The sequence below is a fragment of the Seriola lalandi genome, unplaced genomic scaffold (assembly GCF_002814215.2).
Source record: "Seriola lalandi dorsalis isolate HSWRI2012SDOR001 ecotype SW California unplaced genomic scaffold, Sedor1 jcf7180002054561, whole genome shotgun sequence".
Classification (NCBI taxonomy): domain Eukaryota; kingdom Metazoa; phylum Chordata; class Actinopteri; order Carangiformes; family Carangidae; genus Seriola; species Seriola lalandi.
In genome coordinates, this window is record NW_019525114.1 from 1,648,761 (window position 1) to 1,676,201 (window position 27,441).

The following is a 27,441-nucleotide window of genomic DNA, read 5'->3' on the forward strand; positions in this document are numbered from 1 at the left end:
TACATTTAAATATATTTTCTCTTTTCTCTGAGTGTTTAACTGTTTTTTAAAGTGACACGCAGATTAAAAATTCCACATCACAATAGCGGTATGAAATATTTATTTACACCAAACCCACACATATTTTCTTATGTATAACATACTACAACAAACAATCACACACAGTATAAATTTTTCATGTCAGTATGTTTTCTGCTCTGTTTCATTCGAGGAGAGGAGTCCCAATTATGAAAATAATACGATTGGAACCCAACAGTCACTATACAAGTGAACAGAAACCTGCATCTAAAAATGAATTGGAAGACATAAACTGATAGTTGTATCAAATTTAGGTAAACACCTTTAAATAGCCCTTTTAAATAAATCAATTTCAATAAATCACTGCTACACACTTTAGTCCTTTAGTATAAATATCTCTACTGTTTATCATGCATGTTATTACAGTTAAAATATGCAACATTGCTCATTAGAATTTCAAGGCTTCATTTTATTGAGATTGCACAGTTGAAATCAAAACAAACATTTTACTTCAGCATCAATTGTATTTCTAAGACCTGACTGTGACTTTAACTTTGAATAACCACCAATCTTTCTGCATGTGACAGAGCTGGCTCAACTCTAAAGACATAGAATATAGAATCTGTAAATGACCAAAACTTTTCTCTCCTGTTACAGTTTTAGAGCAATTCTATCATCTTCAGCGAGTGTTGCGTATTTATTCTGGAAAAAAAACAAAACAAAGATAGTTTCATATTAGTGTCATATTTAAAATTTTGTCACACTATAAAATGTCAACATGACAACATATTTTTAAAATACAAGTACATTGTGTTTAAGATTTACCTCTGACTGTCAGTTTAGTGGAGCACTCTGCCCGCCCCATAGGGTTTTCTGCAACAACCTTGTACTCCCCGGTGTCCTTAGGTCCAACCCTCAATATGAGCAGAGAACACACTCCACAGGTGTTGGAGATGTAGTAGTTAGTGTTGGTATTCAGACTAATATTGTTGCGGAGCCATGTCACATGAGGTGTTGGATCTCCTCTTATAGCACAGCTCATGTAGCATTCATACCCTTGAGGAGCAGTGTGCAATTTTAGTGGCACAATGAACCTTGGAGGACACTGCAGATTACAGGTCTTCGACTTTGGCATTTTCACAGTGAACTTTTCTGGAAGAAAATGAGAGTTCACCGCATCAGATCAGAATTCATCTAATGTTTCAACATCAGACCTGATGTCAGTGCTACAAGTAAATTCACGGGTACAGCACATTCTGAGGTTTTCATAGAAATGACACTCACGTCATGTTTCTGTGCTAATAGAAAATGTGACAGTTAAATCAGTATAGTATTAAAATTGTACGGATAGCCCTAAAAAAAGACATCTCAAAGATACTTAATATGGTGTAATAATTGGACCAAATCAAGTCAAAATCAAATGTATTCTCCAAATTAATTGGATGAATATCGACAGACCATTATAGTTAACGCTTGATGCAAGCAGAAAATAAATGTGTTCATGCATGAAAGCCCAAAATGAGCATTGAAATTGACTGATGGTGAGGTCTGAACAACTGTTGTATTTGACTCAAATCATATCCCTTTGTACTGACTTATGCCCTAGATAGATAGATAGATAGATAGATAGATAGATAGATAGATAGATAGATAGATACATACTTTATTTATCCCATAGGGGAAATTCATGATAGTGTTTATAAAAAAACAAAAAACTTCTTTACAAGATGTTTGTGTGGGCTTCTATATATAAGCCAGAGGGTATATAGAAACAGTTCTGTACATTGGCAGTGGTACAAGTGGTACACCTATGGCACGGGAACAGGAATGACCCCATGGCATCAGTCTTTTCAAACTGAATGTAGTGATTTGGTGAAACACTGTTATGATACATGCATAAGTAAAGAAAGGACAGACAGTTCAAACTTTGTTTGTAGCTTTAGTGATTAGTATCGGGAAGTATGGTTTATTTTTAAATGGGGAAAAATCCACATAAAGATATGGGTCAGTAGTATTAGACAAACATGGAAAACAAGTATTTACCTTTTTTGGTAGAAATGAGCCACTTTGGTGATTCAGAGGGTTTGGAAGAGCCCATGTCATTCTTTGCATAGACTCTGAACTGATATTCTCGGCCCGGCATTATGTTGCAGGCTGTGAACCTATTGTTGAAGATGAGATCTGCAACAGTGTGCCATGTTCTTTTGCTTGAATCACGCTTAGTCACCATGTAGTGCAGCCTGTCATCACGTTTCTCGTCTGGAGATGCGGACCATGAAATAGTCACTGTACCAGGCACGTTTTCATCAAGCTCCACAGGACCTGGTGGCTTAGGTTCATCTGGAGTTCAAATGCAAATACAAATGGGTTTTCCATCCTTTAGTTACTGTATATGGAATAGGAGTCATTTTTTTTTAAAGATGAGAAAGGTATAGTATTTTACCAAACTCACCTGTGACTCTAATTTCAATGCTGAATGTTTCTTGGCCAACAATGTTCTTAACAATGATTGTGTAGATTCCAGTATCTGAGCGCTCAGAGGAGGGAATCAGAAGCTGGGATGTACCCTCTGCATTGCTTACGGTCACTTTTTTGGACACTGGTGCTCCATCTTTCAGCCAGATGACCTCAGGCCAAGGGGAGGCCTACAAAGAATATAATTTTGTAAGATTTGTCAGGAGATTTGTCAGGAGAGTTTGCTATAAATTCATTGTCATGGAGTCATTACCTCAAAGTTAATGTTGAATCGGGCAGAATTTCCTGCTCTCACCACCATGAAACTCTTGATTTTTGCATCTGTGAACCGTGGCCTCACTGGGTGAACAGCAGGATGAAAGTTAGTTATTATTATAGTGGTATTATTTTGATGTTGGCAATTGCATTTTTAAGGATAAAGGGCATTTCTTACTGATCCCAATGTAGGCCCACCACCATAATTCAACCAAACTGACATCAACCAATTTAACTTATTTAGGTGTTTCATGTGAACACTGTTGTGTAAGTTGTTAGTCTTATCTAATTGCAAATGTACACATTTAGTTTGATTTTTTTTTTTTAAACCAGGCTTCAGGTATCCCAATCAAGGTTACCCTGAGTTGGGTTTGTGGAGCATCTAAAATCCGATTAATCTCTTTAGGTAAACTAAAGGTGTATTACATTAAATACCAATGTTTGACATAAGTATTTGAAGGGAATTTCTTACCAGGAGGAGGCATAGCGAGGATGTAATTATCCAGCTCCTGCGGCTCTCCCTCTCCTCCATCATTAGTAGCAATTACTCTCACCCAGTACATGGCCAATGACTTCATGCCTTTCACTGTAAAAGTATTCATGGTTATTGCATTTGTGTTGCAGCGATCCCATTCTGTGTTTTCTGCAGGCCTGATCTCCACAAAATATCCTTTTGCCTCATCCTCAACCCCCTCAATGTCCTTGGGTTTGGTCCAAGACAGGGACAGGGTTGTGTAGGTGGAATCTGTCACTTTAAAGTCAATGACTTTACCAGGAGGCTCTGCAACAAATAATTCATAGTGAGTGCTGAAATTTGTAGGCTGTATGAAGTATTAGGATGATAAAATAATGACTGATGTCATAATATTTCTAAATGTCCACCTACTTTTAGGGTCTCTGGCAAACACAAACTCAGACGGTGCACTGAATTCACCGGCTCCAGAATTATTGATTGCTGACACACGGAATTCGTATTCCATGCCTTCAACCACGTCTTTAGCAGCATATCCCTTCCCTGTATGGGAAACATACAAACAGTATATCACACTCCATACATATGCAGTGCAGGAATGGCAGCTACAAATCATCAGACATTCATTTGTATGTTGTAACAGGCTGTTGTAATATGATCAAACTCTAATAATGTAATAGAGTAACCTTTGATCATCTCATCATGTGGGTTGACTTGGCCCCAAAGGTTGCTGCCTTTCTTGCGTTTCTCAAGGTTGTATCCCAGAATATTTGTTCCACCAGTGTTGGAAGGAGGAGCCCAGGAGAGCTTGATGCAGTCCTTGAAGGCACTCACAATCTTTGGTGCTGATGGAGGTCCAGGGTATGCTGTATACATAAAGGATGGGATGTGATCATTCCTACATTTTTAAAAGGGTCAGTAAGTCGGGCTTTTCTTTGTATATTGTGGGAGAATTGATCGTGATGTTGGAAGAATGCAACTAAAAGCAAAAGTCATCCAATCGTTTTCAGGACACGGGCGGTGCTAGAATCTTGGCGATGTTGGGACTACTCACAGAGCCTGTTGGCTGATGGCAGCAATTCCATTGAAATTTCAATGTTGCTTTGACCAGGTCTTTACTTAGAAGGATTATTTTTAAGATGACACAACTTAAACATTTCAGTCTGACTTTACCTTTTGTACCGGCTTGAATGTCCTCCGTTTCCATCAGCTCACTGGTGCCCATTTCAGTCTCCACTCTGATGCGATAGCAATACCTCCTGCCATGATCTACATCAGTGTCCTTGTACTTGGCATCTGGACCAATTGGCCCCAACTTCTTCCAGGTGTTGCGGCCAACTTGTTGTCGTTCCAGGATATAGTGTCCAATCTTGCAGCCACCGCTGTCTTTTGGGGGTCTCCACTTGAATTCAATTGTGGAGGAGGATGCCTCAACAATCTCCAGGGGTCCCATTGGAGGAGTAGGTTTATCTGTCAAAAACAAAAAAGCATACAGAACATCAATCTTTGCTGAATGCATTAACCGAGGTACAACAAAATACTTGCACAGTACTATATACTACAAAAATGTGGTGTGGTACAAAATATTTCTTAAACATACCCAGTACAATGAGCTGGCTGAAGGCCTCAATAGTGCCAAACTCATTTTTGAGTTTCATTTTGATTTCACCGCTGTCTTTGCGTTGCAGCTTGGTCAGAAGCAGACGACTGTACCCATCTGCGTGCTCAAGCTTGATATTTGATTCATCCGAAAGCTCTTCACCATCAAGGTACCACTGAACTTTTATAGGTTCCCCTCCAATATAGGGTAGTTTGAAGGTAGCTTTCTGTCCTTTTTTCACTGTTACAGGAATTTTAAATGCCTCCAGTTCCTTAGTATCAAATCTGGGTGGATCTAAAGTGATTGGTAAAAACAAACAGACAGATATTTTAAGCAGTGTCATGCATGCATGTAATTATGCAAATTATATTAACTTTAGAGTTGTATTCTGTACTCTGTTTGCAGGGGAGTCATTTTTGTGAAGAAAAGGTTTTTACCTTCAACAACAATCAGGGCCTCTGTTTTCCGCCCATCCGCTTCAAATTTATATTTTCCAGCAAATTCCTCTGTGACTTTGTGAATTTTCAGCCTGTGGAAAGTTCCTTCTTTTGTAATGGTTATACCCTCAGATGATGTAATCTGGAAAAAACAAACATATTACTGCAACACATCAAATACAAATAAATTCTGATCTGAAGCGATTACTTTTATAGATAAATGATTATCACGAGTACCTTTTGGGCCATATTACTGCAATAACATCCAAACCAAAATGCTAGATAATGACTACATTTAGACGCTGGGCTTACCTCCTCTCCATCTTTGTACCAGATTCCCTGACAGTCTTCCCTGTTCACTTTGCACTCCATCTCTGCTGCCTCTCCAACAATGGCTTTGCAGTCAGAAAGCCCAGCATGAAAGTGAACTCCTGGGTCTGAGGATTTATCAACCAGCAAGTTAGTGAATGCACACGTCCAACAGCTGCATACAAGTTGCTGTTGTCTCAGTTGTTTCAAGTTTCTGTAATTGTGGTTCTACAATTACAAGGAATTCATGCATTCATGTATGGATGAATGAATGCATGGTCTACACACTTGTTATCCAGGTGTGTACACACTTACCTCACTTTTTAAACAATTGTGAAAGCTTTGCATCTTGTTTCTGCATTTCTGTTGATATGTATTTTATTATTTACCTATAAAATACATATTTTAAAATGCAGATTTGATGTCAGAAAATATATTTGAAGAGATTGTATAATCCAAGTTTGTAAGGAATGTAAGAAGAGCGCATTCTGCGTGTATTTTAAAGTTGATGAAGAAGTCTTCTTGGTTACTGTGTAGCTTGATTGTCTTGTTTTGGAGTGCCCTTCTTAAACTTCATAATTTGCAGAGTTGAAATCCTGGCACAGCTCATTGTCATCAGCGAGGTATTCACTTGCCTCAGTTGCCTTCCACTGACCAGTTCCTTGGTCAGTGGAAGAAATGATCATTTTGTCTATTTGATGTGAATTCACTGTGAAGAAACTGCTTTATAGCATGATCATCCTCCGAAGTCAGCTCAGAGTGTCTTCATCTTCAAATGATGTAAGAGTGTGTCTACACACAAATGTTACAGTTGTGTCAAGAACAAGGTTCTGCAGTTGCTCACTTAAATAATTAACCTCAATGCACCGACTCATCCTGAATTAACATTTAAAAAGGCAAGCAAGATTGTTAACACAGATGCACACAGCGCACAGACACATTTAAACATTATTCACACACACACACACACACCCACACCCACAGTCTAGAAACATAATACATGAGACAGAGCTGGACACAAATAAAGAGTAAATTGCCTGCTGATATCCAACCTGTAGGCCATAGGATTAAATTATTAAAACGATGCTCTTCTGTTCTCTGTAAAACATAAGACTACAGTAGGTTTTGTTTCATTTCACTATAATGACAGCTTAAAAAATGATTATACAGTGTGCTATAGACAAAAACCATTAGTGCATCAAATTCGATTAGCATTTTCTACAAGCACTCTCAAGGTTAAAATCCACTCTTGCTGAACTGTCTGATCATTCTAAGAGGCCATTTAACCAATTAGAGATCAAATGTAGCATTCTGCTCAGTGGTCACACACTTTTATCTGTTCACCCTCAAACCACTGAAAAAGTCATCTGCTCATCAAATGACTTTGTTCAGTGACAGTGCTTCCCATGCAGCAGTTAATGCAGCACCCGTAATCTTACCACTAACTGTCTCCTCGATCAATGGGCCTTGTCGTACACGGCCTGAACGCTTGCCAGCTGCAGATAGCTCACCACCGTCTGCACTCTCACCATTTTCAGCAGATTCATCACTGCCTGCTGCTGGCCCCGTGCCATTATCACCACTGGCACCACTCGCTTCTCTGTTTTTTGCTTTTCAGTTTTAGGGGATATCATCGTAATTACCATCAGTCCAATGTTTCTCATTTGTTGTCGGATATGCCTTACAAATAACATTAATAAAAACAGTAACAATAACAATTTAAGTGTCAACGCAGAGCATGGAAACAATATCAGCAGCAAGAGAAAAAACAAAACATTAACTTCAATGGAGAAGAAGAGGGTGGTGGAAAAGGTGATATCCAACTCACTATTCAAAATCAGTTCTATAATGGTGCCATTGTGAACGGGCTCGATTAACTGAAGAGATTTGCTGATTGTTTTTCTTTTTGCAGTTTAGACCATTTTGTTATTATGTTTTACTTGTCACATGGATGAATTTGTTCATGGATACTTTGTAAAGTTGGAGTAATACCAGTAAGAAAGTGAAGATACTTTCAAAATTTTAATTTAGTAGGATTCAACAAAATGAGCTCATATGATTAATTATGACATAATAATTATAATAATCCTAATAATTAATTATAATTGTTATAACAGTTTCATATTTCTATTTCTCAAAAATACTAAATCTCAAAGTCTGTCATGAACATCTGTTGGTAAATCACTTTTTCCATTTGTGCACCCCTACACAACAAACTTGCACATGAATTACAAAGTATTTAACAACATGAAGACAAACAGCAGACGTATTACACACAAGACACAAATGCAGACAAATGTCTACATTTATCTACATGAAGGATTAATAGAGGAGAATCCAGAATTTAGCATAGCATACATGCTATACTAGTTTCTGTTTCTCACAAGAGGCACACAAACAAACATGTAAAGATGTAGACATGTATAATTGTGTATTATTTATCAATGTTGGCTAACTTAATTTAGCAGAAAATGAATGAGTTAATAGTTTAAGCCCAGGGGTTTCAGTTGTTTTTGGACTGAAAACCACGTGAGCAATTAACACCCTGGGATAAATTTAAACTCAGGCTCTAGAACTGCAAGGCTTTTCAAGAATTAATACAAATTATTGTGAACCAGCTGCAATCTTACACATCCTGGATGAAGCAAGTTCAGTCACTGAGGCTTGATAAGATGTTTCTGGAATTTGTTTTGATATTTGCCTGGGCAACATGGAGCTTTTAGCTAATTGAGTGATTGGCAAAGTGGAGCAGTGTAGAGCTTTGTAAAGTGTCAGTGGTTTAATTAAGTCAGTGTTATGTACATTTATTGTTAATGCAGCTGCATCTAAGTTAGAAAATGTTTCCTACAGTTGTAACTTCAAAGTCATTTTCATTCCCAAATGACTTTAATAGTCAAAGAGTCGTCTACAACATGCAGACTCTGACATCTCTTACCAACAACAGGTTCTTCAACCTCCACAAGTTTCTTTTTGGAATGTTTTCCTTTTTTCCCAGATTTTTCACCTTGTTGATTTGTGGTTTCCTCATCATTATTATCTCCTATTAGTAATAATAAATAGCAGCTTTTTACAGAATGTTACACATGATGTTATTACAAATCTAATAACTTACTGTCATGATATTAATGCTGAGCTAAATATGACTTGACTCTAATGTAAATGTAAACTATGTACTGGTATTCTTGCATCATCATTTTCTTTTTTGAAAATTTCATTTAAAAATCTTTATGAAATATTATTCTTCTGATGATTTAAGGATATTATTAAAGATATTAATTAAAGATTAAGAGACTTGAACCTGAAAGTTCACAGAAGAGACAAACAACAGTAAGATACAGTAATAAACATCAAGAGAACTGTAAAATGTACCAAAAGAAATAAAGAAGACGTTAATATTAAAACACAATTGATGGTAATTACAATATCATCGTAATTACCATCTGAAAACAGTAACAATAACAATATAAGCATCAACACAGAACATTGAAACAATGTCAGTAGCAACAGGAAAAAACAAAACATTAACTTCAATGGAGAAGAAGTGGGTGGTGGAAAAGGTGATATCCAACTTGCTATTCAAAATCAGTTCTGTAATGGTGCCATTGTGAAGTGACTGTTTTGGCAGTTTAAACTATGTTGTTATTACATGTCAGTTGTCATATGGATAATTGATATCATAGATCACATGGAATTCATCTGTTGGTAAATCACTTTTTCCATTTGTGCACCCCCTACACAACAGACTTGCACATGAATTAAACAAGGTATTTAACAACATGAAGACAAACGTGTCTGCAAACAGCAGACGTAGATGTGTATAAGAGACAGGGATTAAGGTCTGGACTCTGACTCCAACAGGTGGATTTTCTTCGTTTGAAATCATTCTGTAGTGGAGCTACCTTTTTATGTTTTGGGTGATTGTCCTGCTGCATCACCCAACTTCTACTGAGCTTCAGCTCTTGGACAGCCACCCTGACATTCTGCTGCACGACACCTCGATGATACGGCTGTTACTCTGAGATTCTTTGTTTGGCTTTGTGCCTTTGGTGTCATCGTACCTGGACACCCATCTCTAGGGAGAGTAGCCACAGAGGTAAATCATCTCTATTTATAGACAGTTTGTCCGACTGTGGACTGATAAAGATCTAAACTCGGTGAGATGACTCTGTGACCCTTTCAGCTTCATGTAAATTAACAATTCTTGATCGTAAGTCTTCTGAGATTTCCTTTTTGCGAGGCATGGTTCACATGAGAAGATGTTTCTTCTAAATAGCAAGCTCAAAATGTTTGAGTAAACCCACACCGCTAATCTGTTTTCACTGATTGAACTCCAGGTTTGATGACTCCTGACTCCAGTTAGCGTTTGTTGATGCCATGAGCCCAAGGATTCACTCACTTTTTCCAAACGATGTTTTCAATATGGACAGGAACAACACAATGATTTGTGTTTAATTAGTTGAACCAGATTGTGTTTGTTCATAATTGTAACTTATATGAAGATCTGACTACATTTTAGAGCAAATTCATGCATAAATGGAGGTAATTCCAAAATTCTTGCCACCATGAGTCAGGAAATGTTTACAATTTCCTGCAGTTGTGATGTCAAAGTCATTTTCATTCCCAAATGACTTTAATAGTCAATAAGTCTTCTACAACATGCAGCCTCTGACATCTCTTACCAACAACAGGTTCTTCAACCTCCCCAAGTTTCTTTTTGGAACGTTTGCCTTTTTTCCCAGATTTTTCACCTTGTTGATTTGTGGTTTCCTCATCATTATTATCTCCTATTAGTAATAATAAATAGCAGCTTTTTACAGAATGTTACACATGATGTTATTACAAATCTAATCACTTGCTGTCATGATATTAATGCTGAGCTAAATATGACTTGACTCTGATGTAAATGTAAACTATGTACTGGCATTATTTCATCATTAGTTTCTTTTTTGAAAATTTAATTTAAAAATCTTTATGAAATCATATTCTTCAGATGATTTAAGGATATTATTAAAGATATTAAAGATAAAGAATCTTATAAAGAATCTGAAAGTTCACAGAAGAGACAAACAACAGTAAATAACAGATACAGTAATAAACATCAAGAGAACTGCAAAATGTACCAAAAGAAGTAAAGAGGAGATTGATATCAAAACACAGAAAGACATCAACAACAACAAAATACATACAGTCGACCTTCTGCAGCTCCTTATAAGCTTAATGATAATATTTCAAGACAAATTTCTTTTTTATGTTTATATTGGGTTGCGTCCTCGTAGGCATTGAGGAGAATAAAAGGCAAAATTTTATACATTACAGTGTGAATGAATTTCTTACCTATCACTGTATCTGCAACGAGTGGACCATCTCTCATGCGCTTCCTGCGCTTCCCTTGTCCACCTCCTGCTCCTCCCTCTCCTCCTTCTCCTCCTTCTCCTCCTTCTCCTCCCTCTCCTGCAAATTCTTCATCAGAATCTTCGAAAGAGTCGTAGTCATCTTCACTCTCAAAATCTTCTCCCGAACCTCCTCCTGCTCCACCTCCAACTCCTGCTCCACCTCCAGCTCCACCTCCAACTCCTGCTCCACCTGCAGCCAAACCTCCAACTCCTGCTCCTCCTCCAGCTCCACCTCCTGCTCCTCCTCCAACTCCACCTCCTGCTCCTCCTCCAACTCCTCCTCCTGCTCCTCCTCCAGCTCCAACTCCTCCTCCTGCTCCTCCTCCAGCTCCAGCTCCAACTCCTCCTCCTGCTCCTCCTCCTGCTCCTCCTCCAGCTCCACCTCCAGCTCCACCTCCAACTCCTCCTCCTGCTCCTCCTCCAGCCCCACCTACACCTCCTTCTCCACCTTGTCCACCTCCACCACCACCAACACCAGCTCCGATGCCTTTACCAGCACCTGCACCAGTTCCAGCGCCTCCACCAGCGCCACCAGCACCTCCACCAGCGCCACCAGCGCTGCCAGCACCTCCACCAGCGCCACCAGCACCTCCACCAGCGCCACCAGCACCTCCAGCGCCACCAGCGCTGCCAGCACCTCCAGCGCTGCCAGCACCATCTGCAGCAGAGCCTGCACCACCAGCAGCACCAGCATCCTTCTTACTTTTCCTCGCAGCTCCATCCTTTCCAGCTGCTGCTCTCTTTGCCCTTGCAGCAGCTTTAGCCGCAGCTTTAGCTGCAGCTTTGGCCTCAGCCGCTTCCTTTCTAGCTGCTTCTGTCTCCGCTTGGGCAGCTGCTTCTGCAGCTTCTCTCTCCTCTTGAGCCTTCTTGGCTTTTTCCATTTTTTCTTCCATTTCTTTCTGATATCTTTCCTGCTGTTCCTTAGCTATTTTCATCAGATCTTCGTCATTACCGCCTCCAGCCATAGTAGTTTTGCGAGCTGCCTTCTTGCCCTTGTTGGCAGGATCTTTGTCAGCTATAAAAGATAATGTCAAATGCATTTTAATTTTTTGCTGAATGTTGAATTCAGAATTAAACAATTATTTGGTATCAGGGAAAGTATCTGCAAGATATTCCATATTTATGCATGCTACTGGCATTCGTACTGTATAATGAGAACCCCTAAAGATAAAAAAAGTAGGAAGAGAATCATTTTCTCACCTTCAACCACAAGCCAGGCATTGCATGATTTGATTCCTGCCACAGCAGCATAGATACCAGCATCCAAAGGCATACAGTCCCGCACAATCAGCTTGTGAATGAGCCTATCTTCAGATACAATGATTTCATGTTTTTTATCATTTGACAGTGCTGCGTTTTTGCCAAACCATTTGACCTCATTCATGGGTGCAGTCAGGACACATTGAAAGAGCGCGTCCTCTCGTTCTGTTGCCTTGACCTCATGTATCTTGACAGCAAAGTCAACTTCGGGTACTGCAGGATTTCAGAAAGGCATAAAAAGAAGCAGGTAGAGACTGTTTAATTTCTTTCATCTGTCCAATCCATTTTTAAACTGCCTGTTCTGTCCAGGGTCACATTTAATTCTAGTTAGAAATAAATCAATGTTTCGAGTGAGTTACGGTATATCAGTAATAACTGGAAAGTAACTGAATTAAATCTCTTGACTGAAGACTTACCTTTAAAGTCTGTGGAAAATACATTGACGCCCTCAACATCCACTGAGTAGAGTCCAGCATCCTCTGCACCTAGTTTTTTAATCGTGAATACGTATTTCTTGCCAATTTGTTTCAAACTATGCTTCAACGTCTCGCCTTCTTCTTTACTGAAAGGAACCATGACGCCATCCTGCAGAAATTTAGAGACATGTTTCCATCCTGATAACAACAGGTAATTAAGAAAAAAAACAAACAACAAAAGAAAAGAGTAGTTAATCCCTCACCTTGTATAGGAAGATTTTGCTCAAAGGATCCTTGAGGTCCATGTCCAACTCAATTGTTGCACAGTCGTCGCAGCTGACCTCAATAGGTTTCAGTTTGGAGATATGTGCCACAAACTACAGTAGAAAAAAACGTATATAAAAAACCAAGAACAAGTGGCAATAAGATAATTAATGGTTAAGACTGTTTGTTGGTTGTTAGAAAAGCAATTGGTAGGCCACATACCTCTGCAATCTCCTCCTCTCTCTCTTTCTTCATTTCGCTGAGTTTCTTCAGCATGCCTCGGAAGTCTTTGATACCGTACTCGGCGCAGATCCGCTCATAGTCTTTCTTATCCGCACTAAGCAGAATTTCCCAGATCTTGTCCTCTGTATCCATTACCTTTTCCTCACGTGTTCCGTCAGGGTTTCTGCAGAGTGAGAGATTTCACTAATTTCAGTAAAGTCTATGGGGAACAATTGCTCTCATACTGTCATGAAAGAAAAACGACAGTAGGAATGACTTTCAAGTTTCTGAGTTTACATTATTTGACTCACCGTTTTTTCAGTCTTTTTCGGGTGTCTGTGAGATCTGAGGAACCATAAACCAAAAAAAACAGTCCATCACTGAATGACACCATGAATGATCAACGACAATTTAATCCTTAATTTATACTGTATGAGGCTTTCTCTCGTTTCATTCTTTGTCCAATTTCCAATTTCTTTTTGATAAAATACACTTTGCTGTTGAGCTTAACGGTCATATTCTGTACTTATGTAGTTGTCAAATTGTTATTGTGAAAGGACAATTTAGCTATTCTTTTTAGAGCTAAATTGTCATTTAAAGTGTCTTTCACGCCCGTTTGGTTCATTTGGCCTAGACTATAGAAAAAAAAAAAATAAATAAATAAATAAAAAAAAAAATATATATATATATATATATATATATATATATAGTTGCCCACAGTGTGTTGGTCTGTCTTTCAATACTTTTGGATTTCCTGGCACTCTAGTTTTTAGCAAATGTTACTCAAACAAGTATAAACAGTGTATTTATTTCCCTGGCAGATTAATACACGTTTCATGATTTGGTGAGTAATTATAACAGCAGCATGGTGTGTGTGTGTGGGATGGTTTCATAATAAACTACAGTGTTTATGTTCATGTAATGAGGGAGCGTCTGGCTCGCTGATGTGTTTTTAATAGTTCTTGAAAACAATCAAGCTTTGGATACATAGACAATATTTGTTATGATCAGTTTGTTGTTGGTTTTCGTGGGATTTGTAGACAATCAGAAAAATAGAGAATATCAACAGACTTATTCTTTAATAGAGGGGTAATAGAGAAGAGGTTCCAACTCTGTGTAATTGACACCACAAAGCCTCTCTTTAGCTCCAAATAAAATTCTGCTGTCAAGTGTTGACAGCAGTGTTGGGCTGTAATGTATCTACAAGTAGCGGCGTTACTCGTGTAACTCCATTTCTCAGTGTGGTGGTTATGTTGAGGTTTTTCTGAATCAAATAGCTTTTCAGTAGCAAAGCCCTTTTATTGATAATGTAGCAAGGTAGTAGTGTCCACAAGCTTCATTTCTCAGAACATTTCTGAAGCTCAAGCACAGCAGATCTTTCTGCCCTGGTCTGAAATAAAACTAAGGATCAATATGTGAAACTATCGCAATACATGGACGTATATGCGTGGCTATAGAAGCACTTCCATATGACGATGACCTCATGTAACCATCCTTGGGCTGATGTCTACAACAAGGGAGTAGCTTCTGATGAAGCTACTTTTGCTATGTTGGTGTAGCTTAGGTTGCTACATTTCTGCGAGAGTAGCTTTAGTATCGTGAAGCTTCACTTAATCTGGACTTACCTTGAGTTTAGCTCACTGAGCAACAGTGCCCAGGCACATGAACTAACAGATCAAACATTACATTGAGCTGTCTCCTTATCTTTGTTCAGACCTGAGAAAGCTAGAATAAATGGCATTTTCAAATCTGAGGTTCAGAAATTCAGTAAATTTCTAAGAGAGTCATTTATGTGTCAAATGTCAGCGGTGGCACTGCTCTGGTGTGACAGAAAGATTTTTCCCAATAAATCCAATTAATGAATAAAATGTCATGTTCTTATGAGAATTTATAGGTTGGGTTGTAGCATCATTCTAAGTATTGATAGCTTAGTTCAAAACCATCAACCTCTATTCATCTTTCATTTTATTCATTTTATTCATCAGTTCCCTAAAGTGTCAGGGGCATGGACGGTGCATATTAGCTCTCCTCTGTCATGTATTTGGCCTTAAGATTGTGAGCCTTGACTCAACACCCAACTAACATGACCTGCCTTGCTAAAAATATATGTAAGATTAACACTTGATAAGAGTGTAAACTCAAAATGTATTTGAATCCTTACCTTCTACTTGTGCCTTTTGAAATTCTTTGGTCTTAGAGAATCCAACTGTAAACAAACAATAACCTTAATTTTGGCCACCTGTTTGTCACAATTCAAGTATGACATATTCTTAGGGGGTATAAATAATGCAAACATTGTCTAACTATGATCTGATTTTTGAGAAGAATATGGATCTTACCCGCAATAACATTTAAGACAACGGTGCAAACAGCTTTTCCATACTCATTTGTTGCAAAACACTTGTAGGTGTCAGCATCCTCTGGGGTAACCTTAGGAAACTGTTGAAATGCAAACAGAGTTAATGGCATTTTTATCATCACTAAAAGCAGCATGTATTGCAAATCGTCTTCATTTATACCTCATACTGTAAGTGCCACATGTAAAGCTTACCTCAATGGTATGTTCGTGAGATGCCTCATCATACTTTTGCTGGCACACGTCAGGTTTATAAACTATTTCTCCATTTGCTCTGCTCCATGTCACAACAGGCATGGGAGTACCCACTACTATGGCCTTAAAGACTGCAAATTTACCTGGAATAGGAGAAAATTATGATTTTCTTATCAGTGACAAATTATTGATTGCTGTATTTTTTGTAAAAATGGCTGTTACACGACATGTTTTCATACTTTAGCCACATGAAAATGATCAAATCAAATGTTTTTATTGAACCTTTGGAATGACCTGAGATGGTTTTTGGTGCAATTGTTTTTAATTTCAATTTTGAGATGCTATTTGTGGGAATGTGTTTTACTTTACTTAAAATATATCTTTTTTTACATGTATAGTAGCTGCACATGCCTCTGCACCAGTAAAGGAGTGTCACAACATCAGTATAAAATGACATGACTGATGGCAACTTTCGTTAACTTTCGTTCAAAATGATAACTGATATATTTTATCGCCCACTTCCACAGGCGTCAGGAGCAATTAGGGATTCAGTGTCTTCCTCAATGACACTTCAACACATAGACAGGACTGATCTACCAACCTTAGAATTAATGTCTGTATACATTAGCCTACATTTCATATATCTGAAAAATAATTTTCACTTAGTTTTTTTTTTATATGTCAGAGTCTGAGAATTGAGGAATTTTTCATTCCCAAGAAATTTTGTTTTTCTATGAGGTCTTCATGTTGCTTGTTGCTATTTCTGAATTAGGTGAAACAGTTTGACCTAAAACATCGGTGCTTGTTCAAGTATTGGAGATGGGGGAGTAAAAATGAATTCATCGTTTCTCTCAGAGACAAGAAGACGTACCCTCTTGAATAGTCAGAGCGATGGGTTTGCGAGTGAAATCTGGAGTTGACATTCCCTCAGGAAGTTCCTCCATATACTGCGTTATCATGACACCGGGCACTTTGGACTTCCTCTTGATGCCTAATCAAATTAAAAAAAAATTAAAAATGAGAAAAGCAGGATGTAGGTAAGATGAATGGTAAGAAACATGATGTGCAGTGATGAAATTTAAGGGCAGAACTTGGAAAATACTAAAACTCATTTATATAGTTTATCCATGAAAACATGAAAGCAGTAATGACTTATTTTGAGGAGCCATCCTCAAATCAGTGAACTGAATAAATACAGTGTATATGAAGAAAAATAACTTTTAAGAAAGGCTTACCACTGTATTCAGATTTAGTTCAATCGTGGATGATAAATACAAATACAGCCCAGGCAAATTACCCAGTAAACATTTGTCAGTGTAAACTTCACACATAGTCATATTCAAACATACATGTCAAGTGTTCAATCAGGAAGCAACGTGTTTGGGGATAAAAATGCCACAATAATGGATTAAACTTCTAAAGACTTCTATGGCTAAGAAAAGACAAAATAACTACCTAAAGGTGAACTCAGTCCAGTAGTTGGTGTGATCATTTGTATGAGCTTAATCCTTTTTTTCCTACATATTTAGGAGTATTAAAGCATTTTCTGTATAAACTGAGTGTCGTATAAAGAGGAATAACGGAAGCAAGTGCAAATGTTCTGAACCAAATTAGCATGACTCTCGCTGTCACCTCAAACCTGACCCTACCAGAGGGTTACTGTGCTTGCTCTTGTATTTTTCAGAAACTCTATTGTTCTTTTTGCAAAAACACAATAGAAGTGAGTTTACATTTCCACCTACGCTGCATCTCCTGTGCTCTGGCTTTGCTTTGCCGCTGTATTCTCCCAACAAAGTTAACATGGAGCTCTCCCACTGGATTAAGAGTGCTCATAATGAGCAACGCTGTAAGAACAACAGTAGGGTCAGAAGTCTAAGAGCTTCCCATAGTGACTGTGACTCTGTAATTTATGCATTAAGACAATATTCCAGTTGTCAAAAACCTTATTTTTAAGGCAACTGTGTAAAGGAAAGCTTGGCCAAATTTTATGTATTAACATACTCTCCCTCCTCTTGGGCTTGTTGATATTAGTAGTAAGTGCTTGATCTTGATATAAACATGCACACCAAGTGATTGTTTTTTATGTAAGTAGCAGGCCTAATAAGCTGAGAGTCGATAGTCAGTGTGATAATAAATTCAGTATTCTTGCTATAAACATAAATGTTTATGACATTTATGTGAGTGAAAACGTTGAGTTAATCTGAATACGGACAATTCATATTCACTGTTAAATTCATTGTGGTCTACATGAAGATGTTTCTCTTTGGTGTAACGTTAACATATATTAATATGTATGAAGCGTGTCAGGTACAGTGTAGATCTGTTTATTTCCAATAAAGTACTAAATGAAGTTGCAAAAAAAAAAATTCTGAAGAAAAATAATATTAAAATATTACGTCTGACTCAGAGTTGTTTTTCATCTCTCATTTCTAGAGATATAAGATATTAAAAATAAAAATGAACCATATATTAAAACCTTTATATTTATCCACTAATTCTCAGTCAGATCACTGGTTCATATTATGTGTCCACAAAGCCCAAGTATGTGGTCTATTATACATTAAAAAGTACATTTCACTGTTTTTGTACATTCTCAGTGCACCTCATATGAAGCCTTATGCAAAATTTAAACGTTAATGTAAGTAATACTGTTGTTTGTGTTTATAACAGTCAAGTGAGGCTGAATAAATACATTTAATAACTATTTTGCCCACTCTTCAGAAAGCAGTTCATTGCCACTACGGTTGTTTTAGGAGATGTGCTATGTGCCATGTGGACATACGAATGTCTCTAGAGTTTACTGGCATGAGCTTCTATAGATGATGACAAAAAAATGTTTTTTAGATATTTAGAGATTTAGATTTAGACTTTTCATTTGAACTTCACATTTACTTCCATTATATTATATGATTGCAATGAGGCAATTTGCCTGTAATAAATTATATTTTAAGAAGTCTATGATATGTACGTATGTACGGTCCTGAAGGGTGACATCAAGAATTAATTAAACCTTCTATGCTCCTATTTTACACTATACATTGCATATTAGTCTTTCCTCTGAGCACAGTTCAGTCTAATTTTGTGAGCAGGAAAATTTGGCCTGAAGTGTTGTGTGGGTGCAGGGGTGTGGGGGAGCCCCACCCTGCCCTTTGCAGTGGCCAGGTCAGCAGGGTGCAGATGATACGGGTCCAACTTGGCTCTCACGGTGAGGTATTTAGAGTGTGTCTTTGGAAGAAGGCATTAATGCAGGTTTAAGTCTTTTGCAAAAGTCCCATATGAAGACCAATATGAACTAACCCACAGCAATCTCGAGGGGGGCATCACCGACTGCTGATCACAGAGGTTCAGCTGGTCCAAGGGTTCCTGGTCTTTAATTATTTTCACTTGGCACGAAACACCTGTAACAGGCAGAGTATTAACTATAGAATATGTAGTTTATGAAATGAGTATGGGGTGGCCCAGTATTTTGCAGTCCGAAGCACACTGGAGGTAAATTGCTTGCGGCAGGTGCTACTGAACAGTACGTTCTGTATGTTGCAGAGCACTGATGACATCACATGGGTTTTGCTGCTGTCAACAAGCTGTATGTTCACGCTGGAGAATTGCGAGGATGACACGGACATCATTAAAAGCAATATGTTTGCATGGAGGTATTGATCAGGCTATTAATGTAGAACAGCAATTAAGACTGCATGTTTAAGCCAGGCATTGATTTCATGGGTCAGTCAGCAGAAAGTATTTTTTTATGGAGTATAATTGGCATAAATTTGGCACAAACAGATCTTGTCATTCCTGAGCAGAATTAACATGACTTATGCGCGTGATAGATGCTGTGTACAAATATCTTATTTTTGAACAGGTCTTGACAGGCGTCAGATGGATAAGCATGTACACGGGCTGCTATCACTTATAAACTGATGCTTTTCTATTCAGTCCTTGTCTGAAAAGCCTGTGGCTGAACACAGTGCTCCTGTCGTGTTTCTGGAACAGTTGCACAGGAAGACTCTTCATTCTGTGTAAGAGGTCTAATAGTTGTAGAAGATGATTTTTAAAGTCCCTGCTTTATTTCGATTTTGCTTTTTCTTCATGGTTACGCGACTCCTTTTGTGGCAGCTGGGCGTCATGGTGATAAATTGTTACCAGAGTAGGCGTTCCTTAAAAAGGCAGTGATTGAAATTGAGCAGTTAATCAGAAATGAAAGCAGTGGATAGAACTTTTTTTTTAAGGTGTTCTCCAATACTTTCTGTTGTTGATTTTTTTTTTTTCATTTGCTCTGTACAGTGTGATTTATTCAGCACTAAATGCAGCTGTAATAATGCATCATTGACTGGTACATGAATGAACCTGATGCATTTTGTATCTTTATGTCACACATCGGTGTCCACAGAGCTACACAGAGCAGGAGAACAGAACGCTTCAATTCAGTGCTGTGCTTTCCTCTATTTATTGCTCTGTGCTTTCGTCTTTTTCATTTCTTTTTGCTTTTTAAGTTTGTGTTTTTCTCATTTCATGTCTTTTATGTCTTATAAAAACACTTTGAAAAGCCTTTGTGTGTGAAGTTTTACAAATACATTTGCTTTGCTAAATTATTAAATGAGGGAATGATTAAAAGTACATTCAGAAAGCTTTTCAAAAACCGCTGACTCTCCGACACTGTTGTTGCCGGGCAGTGTCGGAGAGTGTTTATTCTCATCACTGCAGCTTCAGCCAGTTGCCATTGTCAGCTGTTTAGACTTTGACATAACTTTGCAGTTATTTGGCACTTAGCTGTCCCAGTTTGTAGCTGGAGAGCGCATAGAGTAAATAATAACAAACTCTTTTCATTTGTTTATGAAATTATATTCTAACACTGGCTTAAATTGTCCTGGACTACATTAGATAGATAGATAGATAGATAGATAGATAGATAGATAGATAGATAGATACTTTATTTATCCCCTACGGGAAATTTGTTTGTCCATTAGCTCATTGTTGATGATAATAATAATAAAGAAAACAGTTAATAATAAATAAATTAGTCACAGTATTTAATGCTTGAGAATTACTGCAGAGATGTCACCGGTTTTCTTTTTGTGGTTGTGAACGAATGACAGCTTGCCTTACACGTCTAATATCCTTCATTGTCATGTTAAAAGGGAATGACAAGTTTCATCTGTGATTATATTAAGCAAGTCTGATAACTCAGAGCATTGCATACTTGTGTTACCTCAATTCCCTCCGATTATTTGTCACAGCGATACAAGAAATCAAAAGCTGTCGAGAGCTATGTGAAGCTTACGGCTTCCAGGGGTCATGGGTGTCATTCCAGCTGATTAACTTGAGACCTCGATGTTACGTATTAACTTGATGGCACATGGTTCTCGGAGACCTGCTTTGAACTGCTAGGATCATAGAAATTGCAATTTTGTATCTGTGGCAGTCGCGGTTGTCCCAGTGTGGCGAAGGAGAGCAGAGAAACTGACGAAAATATCAAAGCAGCACAGAGAGGAGAAACTTAAAGAGGTGACTCAGTTTGCCTTGGTGTTCATGGTATAAAAATACAACCTAGAAAATGATTTGCTTATAATCTTTTTTACTGATACCAAAGTCATGCTGTTTGCGGTTCATCAGTATTAACTTGAATTTACAAGTTAATTATGTTTAAGCTTGAATATTTCTTTCTGCGATTTTTTATTTATTTATTTTTTTTAAGGGGGCACTGGGGTGGCAAATCAGATTAGTTAGATTTATGTGAAGTCATGCCACCCCTGGGAGATGTTCCTATAGAGCAAGTCCACCTATTGAGACTGAACTGTGCCAACACACTATACAGGACTAATCAGTTGGACATGAGTTTAAAAAAAAGTGGCATTTTTGCTGTAAATCACGAGATACAGTAGACACATGGCAATCAACCGCAGTGCCCTCTAGCAACAGTCTGCAGCCAGTATTCATATGGAGGTTGTTGAAAATGTCACAATGAAATGCATCCGTTGTGACACTGAAAGCTGAATCATCCACTTTGGATGACACCTTTCAAGGAGTGATGAAGGTCACATCACACATGCAACTCACCCAACATGGAGTCATGCACTTGCAGAAGGTGAATCGTTTGTGTAATTTGATTTCTCTTTTTGCTCGCATACCTTTGTCGTCTGGGTGAACTCCCTCAGAACCGTCGACTTAACACGCAACGTGACAGCAGGAGAGGGAACAGGACAGGTAAATATTAATCCTGACAAAAGCACCATGGCAGGTTGGAACTTCGACAGGATTACGGACACATAATAAACATGACACACCACAGAATACATCATATAACCCAGGAATGGGAAGCACAAACACAGACACAACTTGAGCAGAACAAAATCTTCAGAGACACATCACATAACAAAAAAGTTGTTAGTCAAAGACAAAATATAATACAGCATGTTAGCAGTATGGTTACAGCAGCATCTAAATAGTTGTGCTGTGCAACTGCTGATTAGACTTAATTTCAAGCTCGCACAGGCATTTCCTCATGGCTGACATCTCAGGATGATTCCTGCGCAGTGCTTGAGAGAAATTATGAGCAGATAACTTTGGACAAAAGCAATTTGTAGGAAAATAATTTCAAATAAGCTTCCACTTTGTCTTCTACCAGACAAAGACAGCATTTCATTTTCAATTTCCTCTTCAGTTGTGGCAGCTGCTCGTAGCCGTCGCATGAAGATTTTGTCGTTCATCTTGTTACCGTCATCTACGTGCCAGTGTTGTTCTTCACACTCTGAAGATTCTTTGTCTTGACATGTATTTTTGTCACCAAAAGATTTGATTTTTCTCAACATGCTCTCGTTCAGTGATTCATGCTTTATTTGCATCTTCTGTCATCGGTGACGCCTGCGATCATTTATTTGACCGACATCTTCATAATCACATCCTTGGGAAGCAGAAGTTGATGAATGGTGTGGTCAGTGCTGCATTCAAACTTGTTGCTGCTGGTTATGTTTTTTTTTTTTTCACACCGCAACAGACAGCATCTGCATTCTTGTCGACAGAAAAAACAAAAAACATCTTTGCTGTTGTGTTTTCGTGACATCATCGACGACATTATACTGGGCTGTAATTTAGAAAATCGTAAATACTATGTAGACTGCTTCCACTTAAGAAAAGAAAAAGCTCCGGTGCTTTTCTTCATTTTCTCTGCAGAAATGTTCAGCACTCAGCATAATATTTTCATTCAGAGGTCTTTGGTATTCCACGTCTTCAGAAAATGTGCATTTTCCACACAAGACACTGACCTTATGTAATCACTGATGTGGCCATCTTCTCAGGTTGTTTCTCTGTCTGCCAGCTTTTGTCTTTTCTTCAGTGCAGTGTCACATGAATTACTTCGTATAAAGATTAGTCGTCAAATGAATCCTGTTTATCATCATTCCTCGCAGAAGAGGAAATTACAGGTGGAGACAGCTGCAATACCAAACCCCTTGACTGACCTAATAAGAGGGGGCGTCCATCATTCTGCACTTACCTGCCTGCCCAGCGGCAGTTTGATCGGTCACCTTTGACCTCTTCCACATCTTGGCGTCCTCTGGAGCTCTGCTGATTCACAAGGCTCTGAAGTGAGAAAGAAAGAAGATAAAAGAGGAAATCTTTAGCAGAGCATATGAGCTTGGCTCAAAGGCAAATCAGTGATTTTGACTGACACTCTCCTCGAGTTTGAGGTGTCAGTCTTTTTAACTTTTGGATCGGTCACGCTTTTATTTGCTCATTCTCTTTTTGAAAATTTAAGCGAATGCCACTCAAAGAGTCTGGGATTTATTTAAAACTTTTGAGAGGAAATTCAGCATGTCACAAATGCTCAGATGAAGCACAGTACTCTGCTGCATGCAGTTGCTCTAACCAGTCAGTAAGAGGCAGCAACCTGTGTCATTTACAGTGTCTGTGGGCCTTAACATGGGATGCATGTGTATCCCAGGAATCTTTCCCAGGCATGTGTTAATTAAGCAAGGAACCTGTTGAAGCCTTTAATAAACAGGTTGAAGTTAGGATTAATGAGTTAGGCTCAGTTTTAAAATTTACTTTACGCACTGCTACAGCTTCGCAGTCCTGATTAATAATATCTGACCTATGGTACAGTTTAAAAAATATATGTATTAAGATGAAATGCCGTGTTTTAAATTACGTCTTCACAGGCTGTAGAAAAAAAAATGCAGATGCAGCGCTCCACCACAATTTACACTTGATTTAAATATATATAAAGTATATCATCTAAAGACTTACATTATTTTTCAAATGGAACCAAATCTCAGCCCTGGAGTTAGACAGAGAAGCATTTGTCCATCACAACCATTATATGGAGATACAGGAAGGGTTTAACATGAAAGTCCTCAGGTGTAATGAGACACTGACGAGGATCACAAGTGACTCGTATTGCACTTGTTTAACTGTGTCTACATGAGTCACAGCCCCTCTCTGTTATGAAAGGTCACATGCATCACTTTATGCCATTACTATATTTTGTTCTTGTAAAATTTGACCTAATGACTCGAGTGAAGAGTTCTTAAGCTTCTCATTGGACAGGGGCTTGAAGTAGGAGTGGTTATGGATGGGCAATTAATATTATTGTCATTATTACTTTGCAGTTGAACAGATTTTCAGAAAATGTTGTTGACATCGAGAGGTGAGTCCTGTTTGAGTCCGGTGTGAATGTCATTGTGCTTTTGATATGACCTAACATGCTAATATTACTAATTCCGACAGTTTACTTTTTTTTTTTTTTTTACTTTCCCCCTGGCAACCCAAAATACTTGAACTATTCTGGATATTGCAATTAATATTAATATCATTAGATTTATTGTTGTTATACCTTTGCAAATGTTATGATACAAAACCAGTCATAACCAGAATGCTTGATTTTGTGTGGAGCTTGTTTTGCATGAAAATGCTCTAATCACTGTTGATCTGATAATTCCTCTTAGTTTATCATGTCTGTCTACTGCAATACCTACACACCTGATATGCTGCTCCCTTAAGCAAAGGCGTGCATGTTTTTTAAGTGTTCAAACAGCATGTGCACTCAGCCTGCTGCTCTTAACCTTTATAGACTCTGATATCTTGGTTCACATTTTAAGTATTTCTCTATAAGCTTCCACACATTCATGACTAAATCAGATAACATTTTGGAGGGAAAAAACTTCTGTGATTACTATTTACTAAGAGAATAAGACTCAAACGCTAAGATAATGTGTGATCATGTAAGACGATTGCTCATCATAGGATTCAGTTTGAAAAGAATAGAGTCTCAGAGCCTTTAAATAAGTAGAAAAATGCTTAAAAACTGAAAGGTCTGAGGACTAACTCAAAACTTTGCCAAATACTGAACAGTTAATATTTCTCCTCATATTATAACTATTTAGTCTTGTCCTGATGTCAAACTGAAAATAAAACCTGTCATCTTGGAAAGTAAGTGTTTTATTTTTAGTTGTACACATGCTCTAGCATATGTTCAGAAAGGTTCTGGGCTCCAGCAGCGATCTTGGCTCTTGGTGTGTCTGGAAAATGAACTACACAACACATATGGTAAAAGCAAAACAGCCTGCAACAGGAGACATTCTGGCAAGAGGCCCTTTGCATTAAAGGAAACCCACTGCGCTTCCCTCCCACTGGATAGATTACTGTTTTAGCTGATTGCATTTATAGTTTAATGTTTGGCTGAGGCTCTCATCTGTTTTAATGAAAGCTGACTTGTGAGGGAGGGAACATTGTGGACAAAATAACATAGATCCTGAACATCTGTCCCAGTCACTGTCCCTGAGATTTGTGCTGCGGGCCGCATTACAACACTTCTGTTACTTTAAAAAAAAAAAAAAAAAGAATTTAAGCAAGTATGTAGGCAGGCTGGCTGTCACTGCAGGCAAAATAACAAGACGACACCAAGCTTAGAATTAGAAACGGTCTATCTGAGACGTTGGACCACTGTAGCAGAGAGGATATATCCACAGCTTTTCAGCCTCAGTCAACCTGAGTTTGTACCGGTACTCGCCTCTGCATATCTTTCTTTAATGCTCTGCTGTTGATATCATGTTTATATATATCTCATGTTGCTATGTTTTGCACATACTGCCACAAATGTTTTCCCTATTAAGATATTAGTATCTTAATCAAAAAGATTCTTCTCCCAATTGTTTGCTGCTGTCGTATTTTGACAGTTTGTCACATAACTACTTCCTCTTCGTTCTTCACAGACATGAACAGAATCATCAGTGATTCATTATCTGTCCCTGTGTGGTTAAACCCTACGATAATTGACTGTGATTACATCACATCTTTTGACGTCATTTAAACTTCACCATCTTCTCGTCTTAACAAAGATGCCAGTGGAGTTCTTTGAAGAAAGAACCCCAAAAAAAAAAAAAACAGGCGCTGGAGCTGCTGTGCGGCAGACAAATGAATTCTGCCTAATGTGTTAGTTGTACGTGACATGTCTGAGTGATTCAGCCTCCCTCTACCACAGATGACTGCACCACTGACCATGTACTTGGCATCTGGTAGCTTCTCGAATGTCCCTCACTGCATTTCTCCACAGCACACGTCACCCACTGCAGCTGAGTGTTCAAGACAGAAAGTGGCTTCAGCTGTGTAACTCGCACAAAACCAGGCCTGAAGACGAGGCCTCTTTCGTGTCAAATGAGCGCTAATGGTGCTATTTGAACTTCCCAGTGGAATCGCCTATTTGTTTGATTGCTGGAGGAGAGCTGACAAGTTGATGCCGTATATGTTTTTCAAAGCATGCTTCAGCTTCAGCATGTTATGTGTGGCAGTTGGTTTTGATCAGTCTGTGTATACTGTGTGTCTTTTCTGGTCTATGAAGTGTAATTGCATTGAAGATAATTTGATTCCTATAAAAATAGATTTTGCATGTGCGCGATGTAAGAAACGAGTGCAGGGACAAAAACTACAACATGAGCAGTATCAACCACAACATGTGTATTTCTTTGGTGTAAAAAGAAAGCTTATTTTCTGCCGAAGCACAACCCACTCCCTCCATGCAAGTGTCTGAATCTCAGGCTCCATATTGATTTGATACCTCCATCTAAAGTTAGTCATCAGGCAGCAACCTTGCAGCTCTGACCTCACAGCTATGATCCAGCTTCCCAGATTTAAAACCAGCATTCAAACTGAGAAGCCTGCATGCCTGGCGAACAGGATTTCATGCACCAACACCAAATCTGTTTGTATCTCTATGTAACTAAATCCTGCGCAGTCTTTAATGTATATCTAAATGATTAAAATAGCAACGCACTCTGTAATTTGAGCAACTGAAATTAGATAGCACATAAAGTTCTATTTACTGTAAGTCAGTTTATTACTCTTTAATTACACACATTCAACTCTTTGTAGAGGAAAATAGGAGCATGTCTTCATTACACTTGTGCAACTACAATTTAGGTTATTTTTTTACTGCAACTATTTGTGCACCTGTTCACCGAGTGCTGACGTCTTTCGGATGCAAATGGGCGACAGCACGCATTGTATATATCCTGAAGTATGTTCGCAGGGGCTGACTTACAAGAAATAGGCTGAGTGTAATCCATTTCTCCTCTCTGTTCAGTGCATTTTCTCATCCAGCCTTCGTCTTTAGGGCCACCTACCTGCTCACAGTCCTCAGCACTCTCAGCTCTGTTCCCTGTCAGGCAGCAGTCTGGTCACACTGTGCAGCCTTCTTAATTTTTTCTATGTAATAGATCCGTCCAGCAGTGTGCAAGTCGGTGCCTGATGCTCCTCTACTGCCTAGAGCCAGTGACTGCC

At 38.4% G+C, this 27,441-nt stretch overlaps 1 protein-coding gene across 5 annotated transcripts; it reads right to left on the reverse strand.

Annotated features, from left to right (window-relative positions):
* Positions 1–466: 466 nt before the first annotated feature.
* On the reverse strand, positions 467–27,441 carry igfn1.1 (immunoglobulin like and fibronectin type III domain containing 1, tandem duplicate 1). Of its 5 annotated transcripts, XM_087176598.1 has the most exons (27): positions 27,285–27,441; positions 23,162–23,247; positions 16,544–16,663; positions 15,673–15,815; positions 15,461–15,560; positions 15,283–15,327; positions 13,433–13,466; positions 13,122–13,305; positions 12,899–13,012; positions 12,636–12,804; positions 12,160–12,432; positions 11,549–11,974; positions 10,901–11,476; positions 10,246–10,350; positions 8,502–8,606; positions 5,570–5,694; positions 5,258–5,399; positions 4,821–5,114; positions 4,394–4,690; positions 3,907–4,086; positions 3,635–3,763; positions 3,221–3,529; positions 2,747–2,832; positions 2,471–2,663; positions 2,062–2,358; positions 844–1,170; positions 467–720 (listed from the first exon to the last, which is right to left on the reverse strand). In XM_087176598.1, the coding sequence occupies exons 2-27, from the start codon at positions 23,208–23,210 to the stop codon at positions 716–718; spliced, it is 4,827 nt and encodes a 1,608-aa protein (XP_087032724.1). In that variant the 5' UTR covers positions 23,211–23,247; positions 27,285–27,441; the 3' UTR covers positions 467–715. The 5 variants fall into 5 exon arrangements, with proteins under 5 accessions (XP_087032724.1, XP_087032725.1, XP_087032722.1 ...); XM_087176599.1 differs by lacking the exon at positions 8,502–8,606; XM_087176596.1 differs by having other exon boundaries at positions 10,901–11,974.

What these genes read in the sequence shown, in the direction of transcription:
- igfn1.1 (XM_087176596.1), bottom strand. Translation starts at nt 23,210, where the DNA reads ATGTGGAAGAGGTCAAAGGTGACCGATCAAACTGCCGCTGGGCAGGCA. An exon ending in GGTACAAAGATGGAGAGGAG is followed by an intron (nt 5,400 to 5,569) that starts GTAAGCCCAGCG and finishes TGTTTTTTCCAG; the next exon opens with ATTACATCATCTGAGGGTAT. An exon ending in CAGCCAGCTCATTGTACTGG is followed by an intron (nt 4,691 to 4,820) that starts GTATGTTTAAGA and finishes TGTTTTTGACAG; the next exon opens with ATAAACCTACTCCTCCAATG.